The sequence below is a fragment of the Nerophis ophidion genome, linkage group LG29 (assembly GCF_033978795.1).
Source record: "Nerophis ophidion isolate RoL-2023_Sa linkage group LG29, RoL_Noph_v1.0, whole genome shotgun sequence".
Lineage (NCBI taxonomy): Eukaryota > Metazoa > Chordata > Actinopteri > Syngnathiformes > Syngnathidae > Nerophis > Nerophis ophidion.
This window is the reverse complement of record NC_084639.1, coordinates 14,439,077-14,462,122: the sequence shown is the minus strand read 5'-3', so window position 1 is coordinate 14,462,122 and position 23,046 is coordinate 14,439,077. Positions and strand designations below refer to the sequence as shown.

The 23,046-nt window shown below is 42.5% G+C and overlaps 1 protein-coding gene across 1 annotated transcript in view; it reads left to right on the top strand.

Annotated features, from left to right (window-relative positions):
• Positions 1 to 11,463: 11,463 nt before the first annotated feature.
• Positions 11,464 to 23,046, top strand: part of sqstm1 (sequestosome 1) — a 14,807-nt gene continuing 3,224 nt past the window's right edge. The window contains exons 1-5 of the mRNA XM_061891944.1: positions 11,464 to 11,776; positions 15,334 to 15,429; positions 19,444 to 19,694; positions 19,770 to 19,896; positions 19,979 to 20,035. Of these exons, the coding sequence (XP_061747928.1) occupies positions 11,608 to 11,776; positions 15,334 to 15,429; positions 19,444 to 19,694; positions 19,770 to 19,896; positions 19,979 to 20,035 (700 nt within the window). The 5' untranslated portion in view covers positions 11,464 to 11,607. The remainder of the gene's footprint in view (positions 11,777 to 15,333; positions 15,430 to 19,443; positions 19,695 to 19,769; positions 19,897 to 19,978; positions 20,036 to 23,046) is intronic.

The window sequence follows — 23,046 nt, the reverse complement described above, 5'->3', positions numbered from 1 at the left end:
GTACCCGTGATCTTATCCTTTCGGTCATAACCCAAAGCTCATGACCATAGGTGAGGATGGGAACGTAGATCGACTGGTAAATTGAGAGCTTTGCCTTCCGGCTCAGCTCCTTCTTCACCACAACGGATCGATACAACGTCCGCATTACTGAAGACGCCGCACCGATCCGCCTGTCGATCTCACGATCCACTCTTCCCCCACTCATGAACAAGACTCCTAGGTACTTGAACTCCTCCACCTGGGGCAGGGTCTCCTCCCCCACCCGGAGATGGCACTCCACCCTTTTCCGGGCGAGAACCATGGACTCAGACTTGGAGGTGCTGATTCTCATTCCGGTCGCTTCACACTCGGCTGCGAACCGATCCAGTGAGAGCTGAAGATCCCGGCCAGATGAAGCCATCAGGACCACATCATCTGCAAAAAGCAGAGACCTAATCCCGTGGCCACCAAACTGGGTCCCCTCAACGCCTTGGCTGCGCCTAGAAATTCTGTCCATAAAAGTTATAAACAGAATCGGTGACAAAGGACAGCCTTGGCGGAGTCCAACCCTCACTGGAAACGTGTCCGACTTACTGCCAGCAATGCGGACCAAGCTCTGACACTGATCATACAGGGAGCGGACTGCCACAATAAGACAGTCCGGTACCCCATACTCTCTGAGCACTCCCCACAGGACTTCCCGAGGGACACGGTCGAATGCCTTCTCCAAGTCCACAAAGCACATGTAGACTGGTTGGGCAAACTCCCATGCACCCTCAAAAACCCTGCCGTGAGTATAGAGCTGGTCCACAGTTCCACGACCAGGACGAAAACCACACTGTTCCTCCTGAATCCGAGGTTCGACTGTCCGGCGAAGCCTCCTCTCCAGTACACCTGAATAAACTTTACCGGGAAGGCTGAGGAGTGTGATCCCACGATAGTTGGAACACACCCTCCGGTCCCCCTTCTTAAAGAGAGGGACCACCACCCCGGTCTGCCAATCCAGAGGTACCGCCCCCGATGTCCACGCGACGCTGCAGAGTCTTGTCAACCAAGACAGCCCCACAGCATCCAGAGCCTTAAGGAACTCCGGGCGGATCTCATCCACCTCCGGGGCCTTGCCGCCGAGGAGCTTTTTAACTACCTCAGCGACCTCAGCCCCAGAAATAGGAGAGTCCACCACAGATTCCCCAGGCACCGCTTCCTCAAAGGAAGACGTGTTGGTGGGATTGAGGAGGTCTTCGAAGTACTCCCTCCACCGATCCACAACATCCGCAGTCGAAGTCAGCAGAACACCATCCGCAGCATACACGGTGTTGATAGTGCACTGCTTCCCCTTCCTGAGGCGGCGTATGGTGGTCCAGAATCGCTTCGAAGCCGTCCAGAAGTCGTTTTCCATGGCTTCCCCGAACTCTTCCCATGTCCGAGTTTTTGCCTCCGCGACCGCTAAAGCTGCACACCGCTTGGTCCGTCGGTACCCATCCACTGCCTCTGGAGTCCTATGAGCCAAAAGAACCCGATAGGACTCCTTCTTCAGCTTGACGGCATCCCTCACTGCTGGTGTCCACCAACGGGTTCTGGGATTACCGCCACGACAGGCACCAACAACCTTGCGGCCACAGCTCCAATCAGCTGCCTCGACAATAGAGGTTCGGAACATGGTCTACTCGGACTCAATGTCCCGCACCTCCCTCGTGACATGTTCAAAGTTCTCCCGGAGGTGGGAATTGAAACTCTCTCTGACAGGAGACTCTGCCAGACGTTCCCAGCAGACCCTCAGAATGCGTTTGGGCCTGCCAGGTCTGTCCGGCATCCTCCCCCACCATCGCAGCCAACTCACCACCAGGTGGTGATCGGTAGAAAGCTCCGCCCCTCTCTTCACCTGAGTGTCCAAAACATAAGGCCGCAAATCCGATGACACAACTACAAAGTCGATCATGGAACTGCGGCCTAGGGTGTCCTGGTGCCAAGTGCACATATGGACACCCTTATGTTTGAACATGGTGTTTGTTATGGACAATCCGTGACGAGCACAAAAGTCCAATAACAAAACACCACTCGGGTTTGGATCCGGGCGACCATTCTTCCCAATCACGCCTCTCCAGGTTTCACTGTCGTTGCCAACATGAGCGTTGAAGTCCCCCAGTAGGACAAGGGAATCACCCGGGGGAGCACTTTCCAGTACTCCCTCGAGTGTACCCAAAAAGGGTGGGTATTCTGAACTGCTGTTTGGTGCGTAAGCACAAACAACAGTCAGGACCCGTCCCCCCACCCGAAGGCGAAGGGAAGCTACCCTCTCGTCCACTGGGTTGAACTCAAACGTGCAGGCTTTGAGCCGGGGGGCCTCTCACTGCCGGCAACGCCAGAGTGGAAGAGGGTCCAGTCCCTCTCGAGAGAGCTGGTTCCAGAGCCCTTGCTGTGCGTCGAGGTGAGTCCGACTATATCCAGCCGGAACTTCTCTACCTCGCGGACTAGCTCAGGCTCCTTCCCCCCCAGTGAGGTGACGTTCCACGTCCCAAGAGCTAGCTTCTGTAGCCGAGGATCGGACCGCCAAGTGCCCTGCCTTCGGCTGTCACCCAGCTCACAATGCACCCGACCTCTATGGCCCCTCCTATGAGTGGTGAGCCCATTGGAGGGATGACCCACGTTGCCTCTTTGGGCTGTGCCCGGCCGGGCCCCATGGGAACAGGCCCGGCCACCAGGCGCTCGCCATTGTGCCCCAACTCCGGGCCAAGCTCCAGAGCGGGGCCCCGGTGTCCCGCGTCCGGGCGAGGGAAATCTGAGTTCATTTTGTTGTAATTCCATAGAAGTCTTTGAGCTGCTCTTTGTCTGATCACTCACCTAGGACCTGTTTGTCTTGGGGGACCCTACCAGGGGGCATGAAAGCCCCCAGACAACATAGCTCCTAGGATCATTGGGACACGCAAACTCCTCTACCACGGTAAGGTAGCAGCTCAGAGAGGAGTGCTTCTTACCTGTTCAGTAAAATGTTGTGGTCATAAACCGAGAAGTTGGTCGACTTTGACATTCAACTATGATTCAGAGATGGCAAGAAAGACATGAAAAGATGCTAGTTTGCGGCACTTCTTTTTTTTTTTCACCCTGCATGAGGATTATGATTAATTCTTCATCTCAATTGGAAGCTATAAACATCCCGGTGAGAGCAGACATTGTACAGCAAGTGATCGTTTTTTTTTCATATTTTGTATATTCTGTTTCGCAGTTAGCAATACTGCTACACAATGCTAAGTGTTTCACTAAAGCGTCTAAGACTTGTAGATCATTGTCCTTGTATTCAGCCTCAAAAATGTAAGGTTCCAAATCATCATTTGTCTGAATCTTTTATCTCTCTCATGAAGGGTAAAGCGAACATTGTGATGTGTATGCTAATTTAATATGCGCCTGTGACAGACTCTTGCCGTCGTCGTGCGGGTCCCATGGACCATTCAGGAAGGACGTTGCTCAGCAGGTTTGACTCTCGTTTATTCTTTCAATAAATCAAGCTTTGTCTTTTGGTCGGATTGCTTTTCAGCTGTTCCTCTCTCGCCTTCAGTTGGCCTCGTCTTCGTCGCTGTGTTCGGCTCGTTCTCGGTCGTTTTCGCTCGTCTGCTTCTGCTGCTGGTTCTCCTCCTTCTGCCATGATCCCTCCTCCTTCTCCCCTTTTATACAGCCAGAGGAGAAATGTAGATTGTGAGCCGATGTGTGAGCCACGCCCCGCTCCCGGCACGCCCCGCCTTTCCGATTCCCCGCATTCTCTGCCTCCTTGCCGCCATCTTGAGCAGGGCCACCGGCCCGTCGGCTCCGCCTCTCCACAGCGCCGTATGCTTAAAATGAGCAAAGTACGTAAATATTACTTGCTGGGGCGGGGCTTCAGGAAGGGGTAGGAGGGTTCTAAACCCCCCAACCGGGGAAGGGGCTGTGGACGGTGGGCACATGTGGACTTGCTTATAGGCAAGATGAGTCAGGGTTGCGAAAAACTTTACAAGACTGACTTTTGTGATTTAGTAGGTGTGAAATTGAATGAAATCTACACTCCCAGCACCTATATAAAACCATATTTATCATATTTAGAATGCAGAAAAAAAAGGAAAACGTGTTCCTGATATATTTAAAGATTGTGAATGATAGGCTAAAGTTTCAAAAAAAAAGTACAGTTCCCCTTTAAGGATGTTGAATTTATTCCAACTATGTTTACTATTACGATGATTTATGAATTAATTGCCTGTGAAGTCACTTTATTGAAAGATGTATCTTTTGCGGTCGTCAAGAGATGTGACTTGCCACCTGATGCTAAATTACAAAACCCAAACCAGTGAAGTTGGCATGTTAATTCCTAAATAAAAACAGATTACAATAATTTGCAAATCCTTTTCAACTTGTACTCAAATAAATAGACTACAAAGACAATATATTTAATGTTCACACTGAGAAACTTAATGTTTTTTTGCAAATAATCATGAACTTAGAATTTAATGGCAGCTACACATTGCAAAAAAGTTGTCCCAGGGGAATTGTACCATTGTGTTACATGGCCTTTCCTTTTAACAACACTCAGTAAACGTTTGGGAACTGAGGAGACCGATTTTTGGAGCTTTTCAGGCGGAATTCTTTCCCATTCTTGCCTGATGTACAGCTTAAGTTGTTCAACAGTCCGGGGTCTGTCTGTTGTGGTATGTTTGGCTTTATAATGCACCACACTAAAGATGCGCGGATAGGTAATTATATCATCCGCGTCACCAAAATTGTCATCCACCCGCCGTCCACCCGAACCATCATTTTATCATGACCGTACCCGCCCGCCAACCGCCCGCTGAATTACATCAGAGGTTGGCCACCTTTACCACTCACAGAGCTATTTAAACCTGTTTCACGGAGTAATGAAGTCAACTGGAGCCGCTAACGTTCTCGCGACATTTCTATAGCTTTCATCATGATGGCAGGAATATGGGCGTTCTGTGGAGCCATTGCCTTTGACACTTTCATCAACATGTACGAACCGATTTTTGGTCCAGCAACATGTTGTGTAGCTTCCGCAATCACACGTATGAGATTGAAAGGCATACCGAGTGACACAGAGTACAAAGATGGGTTTGATATAAACAACTTTAACACTTACTAATATGCGCCACGCTGTGAAGCCACACAATACAGGATTGACAAACACATTTCGGGAGAACATCCTCACAGTTACACAACATAAAGGCAACACAACAAATACCCATAATCCTTTGTATTCATGACAATTCCTGAATATATTTTACACCCCTGCGCCCCCAACCCCGCCCATGGTAGTAGGGTTTGGGGTGTATAAAATAGTCAGGAAGTGTCATGAATACAAAGGATAATGGGTATTTGTTGTGCTGCGTTTATGTTGTGATACTGTGAGGTTGTTCTCCCGAAATGTGTTTGTCGTTCTTAATTGGTGTGGCTTCAAAACGTTGCGCATATTACTAAGAGTGTTAAAATTGTTTATATCACAACCATTAGTGTACTCTGTGTCACCCAGTATACCTTGCAGTCGTGTGCGTGTTGCTGCGGAAGCCACACACAACATGATGCTGGACTGACAAGTAGATCGTACATGTTGTAGTAGGCGACAAAATCAACGGCTTCGTAGCACGCACTAATATTTAATATCTGGGTGACTGCCGGCAGTCGTTCAAGAGAATAATAGCATCTCCATTGACTTCTTCGCTTTATGACACGGGTCTTAAATGGCTCTTTGAATGGCAAAGGATACCGATCCCAGAACCACGTATATCTAAGATGTCCAGATGATTCAACCGCCACCCGCCCGAATCTAATTAGAATCTATTTTTTCTTCATGTCAACCGCCCGACCCGCGGTTTATCCGCAGATGAGACCGCAAACCGCGCATCTCTACACAACACATTCTCAGGCAGGCCAGTCTAGTACCCGCACTATTTAACTATAAAGCCACGCTGTTGTAACACGTGGTTTTTGCATTGTCTTGCTGAAATAAGCAGGGGCGTCCATGATAACGTTGCTTGGATGGCAACATAGGTGTATTTAGCCACCCGTCCAAATGATTAAAATCAGGTGTCCTAATCACTTGGCCCGGTTACAGGTGTATAAAATCAAGCACTTAGGCATGGAAACTGTTTCTACAAACATTTGTAAAAGAATGGGCCGCTCTCAGGAGCTCAGTATTTTCCAGCGTGGAACTGTCGTAGGATGCCACCTGTGCAACAAATCCAGTCGTGAAATTTCCTCGCTCTTAAATATTCCTAAATCAACTGTCAGCTTTATCATAAGAAAATTGAAAAGTTTGGGAACAACAGCAACTCAGCCACCAAGTGGGTCTTGCTATTCGCATTTACCATTTACACAACGTGCTAACTTCACTGGTTTTGGGTGTTGTATGTAGGAGCCAGGAGTGTGTGTCACACGGTGTGTTTGTGAGCGTGTTTTCACATAACTGAAGTATGCGTCACACGACATAAGAGGCAGGCACTATATAGAAAGGGTGTTCATACCTGCATTTGGTGTGGCAAGAGGAGAAAGTTGAGCTGAGTTGCAATCATTTTAAAACTTTGATTTATTGATGTTTGCTGACCGCTGTAATATGCTGATTTGCACAATAAGTCGTCCTACGTGTCTGTGTCCGTGAAATAAACAAGTTGACAGGTAGTTAACGTGAAAATCCCAAGAAAAGGAAGAAAGAGTCCTGGCCTTTTTGTCTTTGTGTTTTTTTTCACAGAGAATACACTTTTCCTTTCCTCTTGTCTAAATGGTCATTTCTTTCTTTGGTTTCTCTTTATATTTTTCTTCTTCTTCCGTTTCTTTTTCTCTTACCTTTTTCTTGTTTTTGTTTGTAAAACTGTATAGACATAATACACTAAATTGCCAAAAGTATTTGGCCACCTGCCTTGGCTCACATATGAACTTGAAGTGCCATCTCATTCCTAACCCATAAGGTTCAATATGATGTTGGTCCACCTTTTGCAGCTATTACAGCTTCAACTCTTCTGGGAAGGCTGTCCACAAGGTTGCAGAGTGTTTATAGGAATTTTCCACCATTCTTCCAAAAGTGCTTTGGTGAGGTCACACACTGATGTTGGTAGAGAAGGCCTGGCTCTTAGTCTCCATTCTAATTCACTCCAAAGGTGTTTTATCGGGTTCAGGTCAGGCCAGTCCTAGGCCTGGCTCTTAGTCTCCATTCTAATTCACCCCAAAGGTGTTTTATCGGGTTCAGGTCAGGCCAGTCAAGTTCATCCACACCAGACTCTGTCATCCATGTCTTTATAGACCTTGCTTTGTGTACTGGTGCACAGTCATGTTGGAAGAGGAAGGGGCCTGCTCCAAATTGTTCCCACAAAGTTGGGAGAACGGAATTGTCCAAAATGTTCTGGTATTTTTGCATTGGACCCGGTGTCCTGCTGGTCACCTCCCAGGTTGGTTCGATGACACAAAAGCTGGTTATAAATGAATCCCAGGCAGAGTTGCTTATTTTGATACTTTATTACCAAAGCTTTGGGAGACCACTCTATATACAACAACCTTTCAATCGCCTTGCCCAAATTGATCTCCCTATACTATCAAAGTTTCGCCTTTTACCCTCTCTCACTCGCCCCCCTCCTCTTCATCCCCCACTCCTCCTCCAGAGCGAATTCCTATACCTATTCTCCTTCTCAGCCTGGGACATTTGAGATAAGACGGGTGTTATTGTTGCTAGTTACATTCCAAGCTTCAAGGTCTACGTACGCCCAACACTTAGCTGTTTTAAAATATGACTAGGATATAAAAAGATATCTATCCGCGTCAGTATCCTGGAGCATTCAATTTTCCTTTCATTGGAACTAAGGGGCTATGACCAACTCTTGAAAAACAACCCCACACCATAATTCCTCCTCCACCAAATTTCACATTTGGCACTATGCAGTCCAAAATGTACCGTTCTCCTGGCAACCTCCAAACCCAGACTAGTCCTTCAGATTGCCAGATGTAAAAGCGTGATTCATCACTCCAGAGAACGCGTCTCCACTACTCTAGAGTCCAGTAGTGACGTGTTTTACACCACTGCATCCGACACTTTGCATTGGACTTGGTGATGTATGGCTTACATGCAGCTGATCGGCCGTGGAAGCCCATTCCATGAAGCTCTCTGCTTACTGTAATTGGAAAGTCACATGAGGTTTGGAGCTCTGTAGCAACGGACTGTGCAGAAAGTCTTTGCACTACGTGCTTCAGCATAAACTGACCCCTCTCTGTGGCCTACCAATTGGTGGCTGAGTTGCTGTTGTTCCCAAACTCTTACATTTTCTTATAACAAAGCCGACAGTTGACTTTGGATTTTTTAGGAGCGAGGAAATTTCACGACTAGATTTGTTGATACTTTTATTAGTAGATTGCACAATATTCCGTGCAATTGACCACTAAATAAATGGTAACACCCGAATAAGTTTTTCAACTTGTTTAAGTCGGGGTCCACGTTAATCAATTCATGGTTTTGGATTTTATAAATACTTAGACCTACTACGCTACTGTAATGTTAGTGATTACGGTAGTACTTGGTACTTTTCCAGTAACGTCACGTGACACACCCTTCGCACTGACATGTCCCACTTTCCCCAAACCAGAGGTGGGTAGTAACGCGCTACATTTACTCCGTTACATTTACTTGAGTAACTTTTGGGATGAATTGTACTTCTACGAGTAGTTTTTATGCAACATACTTTTACTTGAGTATATTTATAGAGAAGAAACGCTACTTTTACTCCGTTCCATTTATCTACATTAAACTCGCTACTTTTTTTATCGATCTATTAATGTTTGTTTTGGTTATGACAGAGCTTTAAAGTAGAATCTACGCATGCCTGCGTTTCACCAATCACACGCAGTCACTGGTGACATTGGACCAATCAAACAGAGCCAGGCGGTCACATGACCGTGATACGTAAAACCCAATTTAAACATGTTGTCAAACTTAGATTAGATTAGATAGTACTTTATTTATTCCGTCAGGAGAGTTCCTTCAGGAAAATTGAAATTTTCAGCACAATCCCATTCAAGTTTAGACAAACATTACAGGGAGACAGAACAGGATCGCTGACGGGTCTGCCGGCTTCCAGCGCACCTTACAAAAAAGATGAGATACAGGTAAACAAGGAGGGGGAATAGAAGATTAAAACAAAATAAAAAAAAATCGGTCTTAGTCTGGGCCCTGGAGAGGAGGTGCAGACTGAGGCCAAGGGAAAAAACAACAACTCATAGCCATGGTACACATCCCTCTTCCATGTGTGTAAGAGGGAAACATCAAAGAACACAGAGGACATTAAAGACATTAAAGCAGCAGATACAACCAGACACTTCTACATACAGCTATGAATAAAAAGTAAAAGAAACATATCCACTGTGGTGGCCTCTGGGGTGTTCCACGCCATCGTCCGCTGGGGTGGAGGGAGCATGGCCAGAGACAGGAGTAGACCCAACAAAGCAACCAAGACAGCCGACTCCATTTTCGGCCTGTGTCCAGTCCGCATGGATGAGCGAGGATACGTCCAAGGTGACTGAGGTGTCCGACACCTGCTCACCCAGCCAAGACACCGCGAAGCCTCTCCGTCCCAGCGCTCAGTGCTAGCTCCGCAGCCCTGTCCCCTCATCCGCACCTCCTCCAGTCCCTCCAAACTCTGCAGTCCTGTCCCCTCATCCGCATCTCCTCCAGTCCCTCCAAACCGACTCCGGTGTGGCAGACACCCACTTATTTGGGTGTTACCATTTAGTGGTCAATTGTACGGAATATGTACTGTACTGTGCAATCTAATAATACAAGTTTCAATCAATCAATCAAAAGTGTAAAGGAAAAAAGACACTTTTTATTTCAACCGTACTTCCCGTCAAAAGCCTAAAGACTGATCGCAGAGTTCCTGTCTTCACAATAAAAACGCCGCTCCATCGCGCCTGCGTTAACAAAATAAGAGTCTCCGAAAGCCAGTGCAAACAAGCTAGCAAACTATGGTGTTTGCCGCCAATGTAGTTCTTGTAAAGTGTATAAAAACAAATATGGAAGCCGGACAAATAAGATGCCAAAAACCAACGACTTTCATGTGGTAATAGACAGAAAAGAGGAACTTTTTTTCTCCTCCATTTGAAATCGTGGACGTCTGATTCCAATCAATGCAAGTCATCACGATCAGGTAATACACCAATTTATATTCTTGTCTTCATGAAAGATAGGAATCTATGTGTTAAACATGCATATATATATATATATATATATATATATACATATATATATATATATATATATATATATGTGTGTATATGTGTGTGTGTGTGTATGATATGTGTGTGTATAAATGATATGTGTGTGTATGTATATGTATATATGAGGTAGATCACCTCGACTTGGTCATTTACTAAGTAATTGATAAACGTTGAAAAACTTTTTGGGGTGTTACCATTTAGTGGTCAATTGTACGGAATATGTACTGTACTGTACAATCTACCAATACAAGTTTTAATCAATCAATTAATCAATCAATCAAATCAATGAATGCCTACTGAGCCTACGGTGCTGTTAAGTTATTGTGTCTCAATGTGCCATTTTTTTAAATTTTATTTTAATGTACTATTACTTAATATATATTATTGTTTTAGTTGCTTAAGAGATATTCCTGGCTCTGAATTTGATCATTTCTATTTTTATGTTTTTTTTGCATTATTTGTTGCCGTAATCAGGTTACTCATCAGTTACTCAGTACTTGAGTAGTTTTTTCACAACATACTTTTTACTTTTACTCAAGTAAATATTTGGGTGACTACTCCTTACTTTTACTTGAGTAATAAATCTCTAAAGTAGCAGTACTCTTACTTGAGTACAATTTCTGGCTACTCTACCCACCTCTGCCCCAAACGCCTCATCACTCCCCGCCAGTACAGCCCCCATGCGTATCTGGTCATATTGTGGCGTTCAATGTGCAGAAATATAAATAAACATTTCATTACTCAAGTCTGATCTGTCTCTTTCAAGTCACCATCTTGTCTTATTCAAAACGAGGACATCTCGGCTAAAAAAACCAAAACAAACCACGCTTAAAGACGTCACCGTGGGGAAGGCTCACATGAGTGATGAGTCATCGGCAGCAAAGAAAAAACAATCAAAGACTCATCGTCACCTGACTGGGGAGACTCCGGGCGGACTTGAATGTCTTGTTTCATGGTCTTACCAGAATGTTCTAGAAGGCAATACGTAATTACTTATGCAACGTTGCATAACAGACTAAAATAGTGATATTCAAGCGTGGAAACACTTTATATTCACTTCTTTAATAACCAAAGACTACATTCAACAAAATGGATTATTTGGGAATGTTATGAAATTATTTAATGCCTTCATTTAACTTGAATCACGTGATCCCGGAAAAACCGGATTGGAAAACGCTTAGTCATGGCTCAGCATTTCATTGGTCCGTCTGGGCGGGGCTTAACATTTCAGCCATTCAAGTGCCGTGCAAATATTTACTCTCCACGGTGATGCCCATCACGGAAGTAAAATTCAAGTGGGCTTTAAAGGCTGCGTCACAAAGTCAGAAGTTTTAGTTGCGAGTGGAAACAAGACGGCGAGACATTCCAGTTAACAGCGTGGAAGATTCTAGAAGAAGCAAGATGTCGGTGACGGTGAAAGCCTACCTGCTGGGCAAAGAGGAGACGGTGAGGGAGATCCGCAGGTTCGCGGTGGACCAGGACGTGTCCTGCAGCTTCGACTATCTCAGCGGGAAAACTGGCGAGGTGTTCTCCAACCTGAAGAACACCGCCTTCAACATGTTCTACCGAGGTCAGTCTACATGTCCAAACGTTGTCCATTGAGGGCCGCACACTGAAAAATCAAAGCAAGCGGGGGCCATTTTGATACGTTTTTATTTCAAAAACCAATACAATATACCGTATTTCCTTGAATTGTTGCCGGGGCGCTAATTAATTTAAAATCTCTTCTCACTCCTGTGCTTACCAAAGGCATGCGGTAAAAGTAAGCATGCGCTAATTATTTTAAAACCTCTTCTCACTCCGGCACTTACCCATACTTGCCAACCTTGAGACTGCAGATTTCGGGAGGTGAGGGGTAGGGGGTGTGGCGGAGGCGTGGTTAAGATGGGTGGTGTATAATTCACTAACTCGAGTATTTCATATATATATATATATATATATATATATATATATATATATATATGTGTGTGTGTGTGTGTGTGTGTGTGTGTGTGTGTGTGAAATATTTGACTTTAAGTGACTTCTAGCTATATATATTTATTGTATTATATATATATAAATAAAAGAAAAATAGTTGAATTTCAGACGGCACCCAATCAAATACACAGTAATAAAACACAGTTGTTCTACTAACTGTACTGTGCTTGCTGGTTACAAAAAAAACAACAACACTTACCTTTCACTATTTGAGTAACCTTTGTTCTGCCATTTGCGTATTGGCGAGCGATCTCCGAATCCCGGAACATATCCTTCACGGATTTGTTGTAAACATCCGCAAATGAGGACGGGATGTTGCTTCCAGCTATCAGCATAGCCATCTTTGTCTCAGCATAAGATACACCATCGGGTCTTCATTTTGCGAGGTGGGCAATAATACTGGGTTGTGAACGATGCTGCGCTGCGGACGCTTTGTGCTTCGCTGACTGACCGTTCATGGCTGAATATTCTTTAGGCCGCCGTGTTCAATGGCGAAGTCTGTTCTACAAAATTTACAGGCAACATACCTCTTCCCCTTTGAACTCTCCTGGATAAACTGAAATTCTTGTTTCCAATCGTTCTGGAACTTGAAGGCATATTTCTTCATTTTGCTCGTCGACGGTGGAGTCAATAACCAGGCGACGTGATGAAGTTACGTCTCTTTACTGTGGGCTTCAGAACAGACATTCTATTCTATGTACAATAGATGGCAGTATTGTCCTGTTTAAGAGGGTCACAACATTGAGTCAGGTTCTCATGGAGCTGGAGTGGGCGTGGCCTCCAGTTCCGTCTGAATTTCGGGAGATTTTCGGCAGAAAATTTGTCCTGGGAAGTTTTCGGGAGAGGCGCTGAATTTCGTGAGTCTCCCGCAAAATCCGGGAGGGTTGGCAAGTATGCACTTACCAAAGGCATGCAGTAAAAATTTGAGTGTGATGTAAGCTTGGACCTTAAATCCTACTGAGTAGCACTTAATCTTCTTCCCTTTATGCGATTTCAAATTACCGGTATTGAAATCAGCCTCCTCTATTTTGAAAATGATGACAGAGGAAGTGTCACTCGTGACGTCACGAGTTTGACCAGGCGGTAACACTGTTGTAGGCACAATACCAATGTGAACTATTGCAAATTTGTATAATGTGCAATCTTTTTGCAAATTGCTTCCAGCTATATATTTGAATAATGTGTGGTGCACATTTTGCAAATCAATGGGCGCAAATACATGTTTTTGGTGTCAAAATAACTTATTAAATACTTATGTAAATCTATTCATTTGTAGTCAGGACAATATAACTGAGTATTATTGCCCTCAAATCAGTCCAACCCCAACCCTAACCACTAGACAGCGTACATCCACGACTAAACTACTACCACAACTTGGTTTACTATTTATAAAATATAATAATGTAGTGTTACTGACTAAACCAACCACAAAATCTCGTCTTAAATCTCGTCATGCGTTATGCAAATTTCCTGCGCACAATGGAAATGACGTATAATTTGCAAAGTGCGCAAGATTGGTGAAATGCTTACAACACTTACCAAAGGCATGCAGTAAAAATTTGAGTGTGATGTAAGCTTGGACCTTAAATCCTACTGAATAGCTCTTAATCTTCTTCCCTTCATGCAATTTCAAATTACCGGTATTGAAATCAGCCTCCATTTTGAAAATGATGACAGGGGAAGCGTCACTCGTGACGTCAGGAGTTTGACCAGGCGGTAATACTAAGCATGCGCTAATTATTTTGGGAAGCGAGTTCGACCCGGCAGTAATTCAAGGCAGGCACATACTATATGCTGTCACGCCAAATTTCTTCCCCCCTACAAAAACCTCCCCCCCCATTTACTTCCGGGGTCATGATTAATACAGACGTTTTGTTAACTCTTTATTATAAGAATATAACGGTATATTATAAAACTACAGACATTTTGTTAACGCTATATTATAAAAAATAAAACAAATTTAAAAAAACAATCTACAAACACAAGCTATGGGATGACCTAGGAGGAAACGTGACCCTGGAAGTAAATGTGTCATCCCATAACTTGTGTTTTTAAATTCTTTTTTAAATTGTTTTTTATTTTTTATAATATAGCGTTAACAAAACGTCTGTATTTTTATAATATAGCGTTATATTTTTATAATATAGCGTTAACAAAACCTCGGTATTAATCATGACCCCGGAAGTAAATGGGAGGGGAAGGTTTTTGTTGGGGGGAAGAAATTTGGCGTGACAATGCCTTGCGGCAATTCAAGGAAAAACGCTATGTGTAAAAATATACATTTAGGCCTCCACTCAGGGACCCCAAAGGATTTTGGAAAAAAAAATATTTAAAATGTGTCATTATTTTGTATTACTGTTATTCAAGGTTTAAATCTCTGGCTCAACATTAGGTCTATCCGTCAATAAAACGTTTTTAAAGATTTAAGTTGCATGCCCTTTTTGTCAAAGAAAACCCTGTTTTGTCATGCAAAAAAAAAAAACACAATATGCAATACTTTCCCCCAATAGAATTTTAAAGTGGAATATTTGAGATTATAGAATAATTGGAGCCGTAAAAATGTCAACACATAACACCATTGATTTCAATTTATTATTTTTTTAGCAATGACACAAAAAAAATTGCACTAAAATTATCGGGGACCCAAAAGGGTCCTACTCATTAAAAATAAAAAAACTTTTTTTTTTTTTTTACTGTTTACTTTAAACACAATCGTCTTGAGATCAACTTCAGATCCATCTGTCAATTATGACTTTTATTGTTGTTTGTTCTTATTAGGCCCTTCTTTAGAAAAAACAACAACTTTGTTTTTTATATGGCAAACACAAAATATGCAACATTTTCCCACAAAAATATCTCAAAGTGGAATTTTTTTTTTTAAAGAAATGAACAGTCTGCATGGCAGCTTTGTGTTATTAGAGTAAACATGTCAACATTTTCTTGTCAGATTTCACCTGTTTACTCTGTTATACCACATTTTCAGTTTTTTATTTTTTTAATCGTATTTTTAGAATGTGCTTAGGGCCGCAAATGGCCCCCGGGCCGCACTTTGGACACCTCTGGTTTACACGTTCTGCCGAGGTCAGACACTTGGCCGAGGCTTGTGTGAGCGACATGTTGGTGACCACCCACGTGCTTGATTGGTTACAGATGAGGAGGGAGACCTGGTGGCGTTCTCCTCGGATGATGAGCTGATGATGGGCCTGGCCTGCATGAAGGACGACACGTTCCGTGTTTACATCAAAGGTACCGTCTTAGAAGACCACTTTTTTAAGTTCAATTGTGTTTCGAATGAGATTTTCTTTTTTAACGGGGATAGCAGGTCCATTCTATGTGTCATACTCGCAATATTGCCTTATTTTTGCTGATAGGATTTAGTAGAGAACATCGATGATAAAGTTCGCAACTTTTGGTCGCTAGTAAAAAAGCCTTGCCTGTACCGGAAGTAGCAGACGATGTGCGCGTGACGTCACGGGTTTTGGAGCTCCTCACATCCTCACATTGTTTACAATCATAGCCACTAGCAGCTAGAGCGATTCGGACCGAGAAAGCGACAATTTCCCCATTATTTTGAGCGAGGGTGAAAGATTCGTGAATGAAGATACTTAGAGTGAAGGACTAGAAAAAAAAAAGGCGGGGGCAGTGAGAGCGATTCAGATGTTAGTAGACACATTTACTAGAATCATTCTGGAAAATCCCTTATCTGCCTATTGTGTTACTAGTGTTTTAGTGAGATTATATAGTACCTGAAAGTCGGAGGGGTGTGGCCACGGGTGTGGTGACTGCTAATGTCTACGGTGGGAGGAGGTAATAGTCCGCAGCTGCAGGAGGACGTGAGCTCCGCTCATAACTACGGTAAGAGACGATTTATTACCACAATTTTCAAGCCGAGACCTGCCTGTTGACATGTGGTCGGGATCCATGTTCGCTTGACCGCTCTGTTCCATAGTAAAGCTTCACCTTCGGGAATTTTAAACAAGGAAGTGAATTATATTTATATAGCACTTTTCTCTAGTGACTCAAAGCGCTTTACATAGTGAAACCCAATATCTAAGTTACATTTAAACCAGTGTGGGTGGCACTGGGAGCAGGTGGAAACACCGGCTGTGTTTGTGTGGCTAAAGGCTAAAAGCTTCCCACCTCTATCTTTCTACTTTGACTTCTCCATTATTAATCTCCATTAAAAATTGCAATTTAGTAAACTAAAAACGCCATATTGGCATGTGTTGCGATGTTAATATTTCATCATTGATATATAAACTATCAGACTGCGTGGTGGGTAGTAGTGGGTTTCAGTAGGCCTTTAAGAGCGCTCAAAGAAGTGTGTCACCAGTACCCGGATGTTGTGCTCGCCACGCCCCAAAGGGTGAGTGTGCAGTAGTGATGAGGCGTCATGAAGCGTTTTGACACATAGCAAAACTATTGATATTGTCACTAAATACTGACATCTGCTGGACATTAAAAATCCCTACAGGCTTCCTCCCGATTGTAGCTGAGCTCCAGCACCCCTGAAAAGGGACTAGAGGATGGAAATGAATGCCTTTTTAAGCAACTAAACAATAAGTAGATTTGTAACAGAAAACAACCAAAAATATTTATGTATTTTGAAAAAAAAAAGTCAACAAAATAAGATAGAAAAACAGATTTGTTACCAAAAATAGTTAAAACGGTTTGTGTACAAAAATAATGCATTTGAAAAAAAAAAAAAAAGATATCGGAAATAATGGATTTGGAGTAAAAAAATGTAAACAATAATAATGTATTTAAAAAATAATGTAAACAAAATTATGTATTTGGAAAATTACTAATCAAAATAATGGAATATAAATATGTTTGAAAAACAAATTGTAAACGATAATAGATTTGAAAAGAAAAAGTACAATAAAAATAATGGATTTGAAAAAAAGACATGCACCTGGGGATAGGTTGATTGGCAATTTGGAGACTTGTCCAGGGTGTACATCACCTTCCGCCTGATTGTAGCTGAGATAGGCTCCAGCACCCCCCAAAAGGGACAAGCGGTAGGAAAATGGATGGATGCATATAAATGCCTTTTTAAAGCAACTAAACAATAAGTGGATTTGTAACCGAAAACAACCCAAATAGACATGTATTTGAAAAAAAAATGTCGACAAAATAAGATATAAAAACAGATTCGTAAACAAAAATAATGCATTTGAAAAAAAAATGACAACGGAAATAATGGATTCGGAGTAAAAAAATGTAAACAATAAAAATGTATTTGAAAAAGAATGTAAAAAAAATTACGTATTTGATAATTGCTAACCCAAAAAATTGAATATAAGTATAAATACGTATGAAAAACAAAATGTAAGCGATAATAGATTTGAAAAGAAAAAAGTACAATAAAAATAATGGATTTGAAAAAAGACACGCACCTGGGGATAGGTTGATTGGCAACACTAAATGGTCCTAGTGTCTATCTGTGTTGGCCCTGCGATGAGTTTGAGACTTGTCCAGGGTGTACCCCGCCTTCCGTCCAATTGTAGTTGAGATAGGCTCCAGCACCCCCCAGCACAAGCGGTAGAAAATGGATGGAAATAAATGTCTTTTCAAGCAACTAAACAAAAAGTGGACTTGTAACAGAAAACAACCAAATGTATATGTATTTGAAAAAAAAAATTCAACAAAATAAGATATAAAAACAGATTTGTAACTACAAAAGAATGTAAAAATATGTATTTGGAAAATTGCTAACCAAAAACTAATTGTAAACAATAGATTTGAAAAAAAAAAAAGTACAATATAAACAATTGATTTGAAAAAAAAAACATGCACCTGGGGATAGGTTGATTGGCAACACTAAATTGGCCCTAGTGTGTGAATGTTGTCTGTCTGTGTTGGCCCTGTGATGAGGTGGAAACTTGTCCAGGGTGTACCCCGCCTTCCGCCCAAATGCAGTGGCGATAGGCTCCAGCACTCTCCGCGACCCCATAAGGGACAAGTGGCAGAAATGGATGGATTTGAAAAAAAAAGTGTAAACAAAAGCGTTGGATTTGAAAAAAAAAAGTGTAAACACAATTATAGGATTTGAAAAAAGAGGTAAAAACAATTCTATTGGATTTAGGGGGGAAACAGATTTGTGAACAAAAATAATTAATTAGAAAAAAATTTGTATATAAAAGTAATGAATTTGGAAAGAAAACGATTTGTAAACAAACACAATGGATTTGAAAACAATTCTAAAATAATGGCTTTGGAAAAAAAAGTGTAAAAACAGGTAACGTATTTGGAATGAAAAAAGAAAAAGAGTTGCAACCCAAAATAATGGATTTACAAATGAAATATTTGTGAACATAAATAATGGCTTTGAAAGAAAGTATAAACAAAAGTATTGGATTTGGAAAGAAAGTGTATAAACATTTAAGTTCAATTTAACTTATTCAGGATCGCCCCTTGAGATGCAGCATCTTAATTTAAGGGGGCCCTCAGAGAAAATGGATTAAAAAAAAAAATATATATTTTCAATGCAAAATAACGGTTTAGAAAATAAAAGTTATTTAAACAAAAATTGATTTGAAACAAACAAAAACAAGTTTTTGCTTTTTATTTTGTTGGCCTGTTTTTGTCCAACCTAGTTGTTGGGAATTTCCCCTCCATATGTGTTGAGAGCAGTAGTGGTCAGCGGTCGCGTTCATACGGTCTAGGTCGACCAATGAAAAGGCTTGTAACATAATGTTCAGTCGTAACCAAAAAGATTAAAAAATAAAATAAAATAAAAAAAATAATGATTTTATTTGAAATCCATGTTTTTGTTCCAAAGACATGCACCTGGGGATAGGTTGATTGGCAACACTAAATTGGCTCTAGTGTGTGAATGTCAGTGTGAATGTTGTCTGTCTATCTGTGTTGGCCCTGCGATGAGGTGGCGACTTGTCCAGGGTGTACCCCGCCTTCCGTCCGATTGTAGCTGAGATAGGCGCCAGCGCCCCCCGCAACCCCAAAAGGGAATAAGCGGTAGAAAATGGATGAAAATTGTTTTTGTTTGCAAATATTGGCTGCATTAGAAGACCCAGCAAACACATCTAATGTACTGCCATCTACTGGTCACTTTTATCATTACACTCACCACACCCAAAGGTCATCTCCTGTTAGTGCGTAACTTACGACAGTCATAGATTTGGGACGGCACAAGATTGTTGAAATTGGCACCCTAAGTACGCAGTGGACACAGCTGAGTGCACTTATTGAAGTAGAAGTGTGTGTTTAGGAGCACTTAGTCTTTGCCTGTCTTAACAGAGAAGAAGGAACATCGCCGAGACTTCCCTCTTCACGCCTTCCCCCCGTCCGCTCCCCCTCCCCCCGCCCCTGGAGCCCCGCCCCCCCACGGCCCCCTGCACCCCGACGTGACGTGCGACGGCTGCAACGGCCCCGTGGTGGGCGTCCGCTTCAAGTGCACCGTCTGCACCGACTACGACCTTTGCTCCGCCTGCCAGGTGCGGGGCACGCACACCGAGCACGCCCTGCTGCCCATCTGGCACCCGCTGCAGGTGAGTCGCAATGTCCGCCGCCGTGTCGCAACGGTGTTTGAGTACAGTTCTGGAATGTTCTTTTGGCGTTGGCAGGCATGGTTCCCTCGGGGCAAGTGGATGAGATCACTGAGACACTGCACAAAAAACCAGCGCAAATGTTCCGCTGCCGGCGGCGCCCCCACCGGCGGATGCGGCTCCACGGGTGAAGGCGCCCATACCGGTCAGTCCCGTCACTGTCGCCATCACCGCCGCCGCTCGCCAACTTGCTTGGGCTTTAACTTTGACCTTTGAACCCTCCGCAGGACTTAGTTACCTGAAGAACGTGGGCGAGGGCGTGGCGGCCATGTTGAGCCCACTGGGTGAGTAAACAGGTGTACACGCTAACCGATGATTACAAGATGGCAAACGTCCACACTACACGGCATATTTACACACTTAGGAAGTATTTAGTCAGCCACCGATTGAGCAAATTCTCCCACTTAAAATGATGACAGAGGTCTGTCATTTTCATCATAGGTACACTTCAACTGTGAGAGACAGAATGTGAAAAAAATACCAGGAATTCACATTGTAGGAATTTTTAATAATTTATTTGTAAATTATGGTGGAAAATAAGTATTTGGTCAACCATTCAAAGCTCTCACTGATAGGTTTTGGCTCCAAATCTCACGATACATGGCCCCATTCATTCTTTCCTTAACACGGATCAATCGTCCTGTCCCCTTAGCAGAAAAACAGCCCCAAAGCATGATGTTTCCACCCCCATGCTTCACAGTAGGTATGGTGTTTAGGGGATGCAACTCAGTATTCTTCTTCCTCCAAACAAGACAGGTTGAGTTCATACCAAAACGGATAATGGATGATACATCAGAGGATTGGGAGAATGTCATGTGGTCAGATGAAACCAAAATAGAACTTTTTGGTACAAACTCAACTCGTCGTGTTTGTAGGAAGAAGAATACTGAGTTGCATCCCAAGAACACCATACCTACTGTGAAGCATGGGGGTGGAAACATCATGCTTTGGGGCTGTTTTTCTGTTAAGGGGACAGGACGATTGATCCGTGTTAAGGAAAGAATGAATGGGGCCATGTATCGTGAGATTTGGAGCCAAAACCTCCTTCCATCAGTGAGAGCGTTGAATGGTTGACCAAATACTTATTTTCCACCATAATTTACAAATAAATTCTTTAAAATTTTTACAATGTGAATTCCTGGATTTTTTTTCACATTCTGTCTCTCACAGTTGAAGTGTACCTATGATGAAAATTACAGACCTCTGTCATCATTTTAAGTGGGAGAACTTGCACAATCGGCGGCTGACTAAATACTTTTTTGCCCCACTGTATGCTACACATGCGTACAAAATCTGGTATTTGTGTATTCACGCCTCTAGATGCTTGCATATTTCCCATTTGTGATTTGAGTATTTACGTAGTTTACATTTATGTGAGTAGGCATTTTTACATAGCATATTGCTTACTTACCTATTTGCATACTCACTCAATTGCATATGTCGTCATTTGTATATTTACACATTTCTGGTTGTGCATTTGTGTATCACCGTATTTTTCGGACTATAAGTCGCAGTTTTTTTCATAGTTTGGCCGGGGGTGCGACATATACTCTGGAGAGAGTTATGTGTGAAATTATTAACACATTACCATAAAATATCAATATTATTTATCTCATTTGCGGAAGAGACGAAGAAAATGTCAGCAATCGTCACACACACGTTAGTCAATAAGAATTCGGCGGGGGAATGTCATGGTAGAAGTGCATTGTGGGTCATGGAATGCTAACTGCTATATGCTACTGCCGTAGCTATTAAAGTGGATCATTTCATCGTTGGCGGTAACTTATAAAAAGTGAGAAGGGCTGAACAAAAATGGCACCGAAAGGGAAATTATGTACTGCAGATTACAAGCTGGACGTAGTGAAATATGCAGCAGAAAACGACAAGAGGTAGTGGCGCATACCTTTGGAGTTGGCAGAGTTGTTTAGAAGCGACATCGAGGAAGAAGATTTCATGGGATTTATCGATTAGGAGTGACGGATTGTTTGGTAAAGGTATAGCATGTTCTATATGTTATAGTTATCTGAATGACTCTTACCATAATATGTTACGTTAACATACCAGGCACCTTCTCAGTTGGTTATTTATGCCTCATATAACGTACACTTATTCAGCCTGTTGTTCACTATTCTTTATTTATTTTAAATTGCCTTCAAATGTCTATTCTTGGTGTTGGGTTTTATCAAATAAATTTCCCCCCAAAATGCGACTTATACTCCAGTGCGACGTATATACCGGTATGTTTTTTTCCTTCATTATGCATTTTCGGCCGGAGCGACTTATAATCCAGAAAATACGGTAGTTTATTTGCATATTTGTTGATGTACTTACTTATTGACGTATTTAGACCTTTGCTTCTTGAAATTAGCATTTTATTTTGCGGAGCAGACTGAAGTGTTTGGACCACCGTGTCCTTTTATCTTACTTGATGGTTGTTCAAAGTGCACATTTTATAAATAGTACCATAAAAAAGTGGAACTCAAGAGCACACCAGTGAAATACAACCAGAAAGACTTGTAGTGTTGACTAATAACCCAAAAGCTAACAGCTCAATTTTTATTTCATCCGACCACAAAAGGTCTTGTCTTTGTCCGTGTGATGTCAGATGAAAGAAACATTGAGCGGTTTGGCCTCAATACCCAGCATTATGTTTGGAGGAGGTTAAGGTGAGGCCTTTAATTCCAGGAACACCATCCCTACTGTCAAGAATGGCGGTGGTAGTATTATGCTCTGGGCCTGTTTTGCTGCCAATGGAACTGGTGCTTTACAGAGAAAAAATGGGACAGTAAAAAAGGATTACCTCCAAATTCTCCAGGACAACCTAAAATCATCAACCCGGAGGTTGGGTCTTGGCCGCAGTTGGGTGTTCAAATAGGACAGGGGTGTCAAACGTACGGCCCGCGGGCCGGATTAGGCCAGAAAAAAGGTTTTAGCCTGTCCGCGGGATGAGTTTGCTTAATATAAAAATGTATAAAAGTAATTTTTGAATGAAAGAAACCGCTGTTCTAAATGTGACCACTAGATGCCGCAATAGCAATTCTTTGTAGATGATGCTACATATGTACAAAATACAAACCACATATTAGTGCACCAATGGAGGAAAATGAGCAAACTACATTATGTAATTTGATTTTGATAACATTTTTTATCTTGATAGATAGAAAATTAACACCGATGAATTGACTAATGAACATTATCACATAATTTATTCAGAAAGTATAAATAACGACAAAGATAGACATGCAACATGTAAGTGTAAAAAAAAAAACAACCCAACAACATTATGATTTGTACA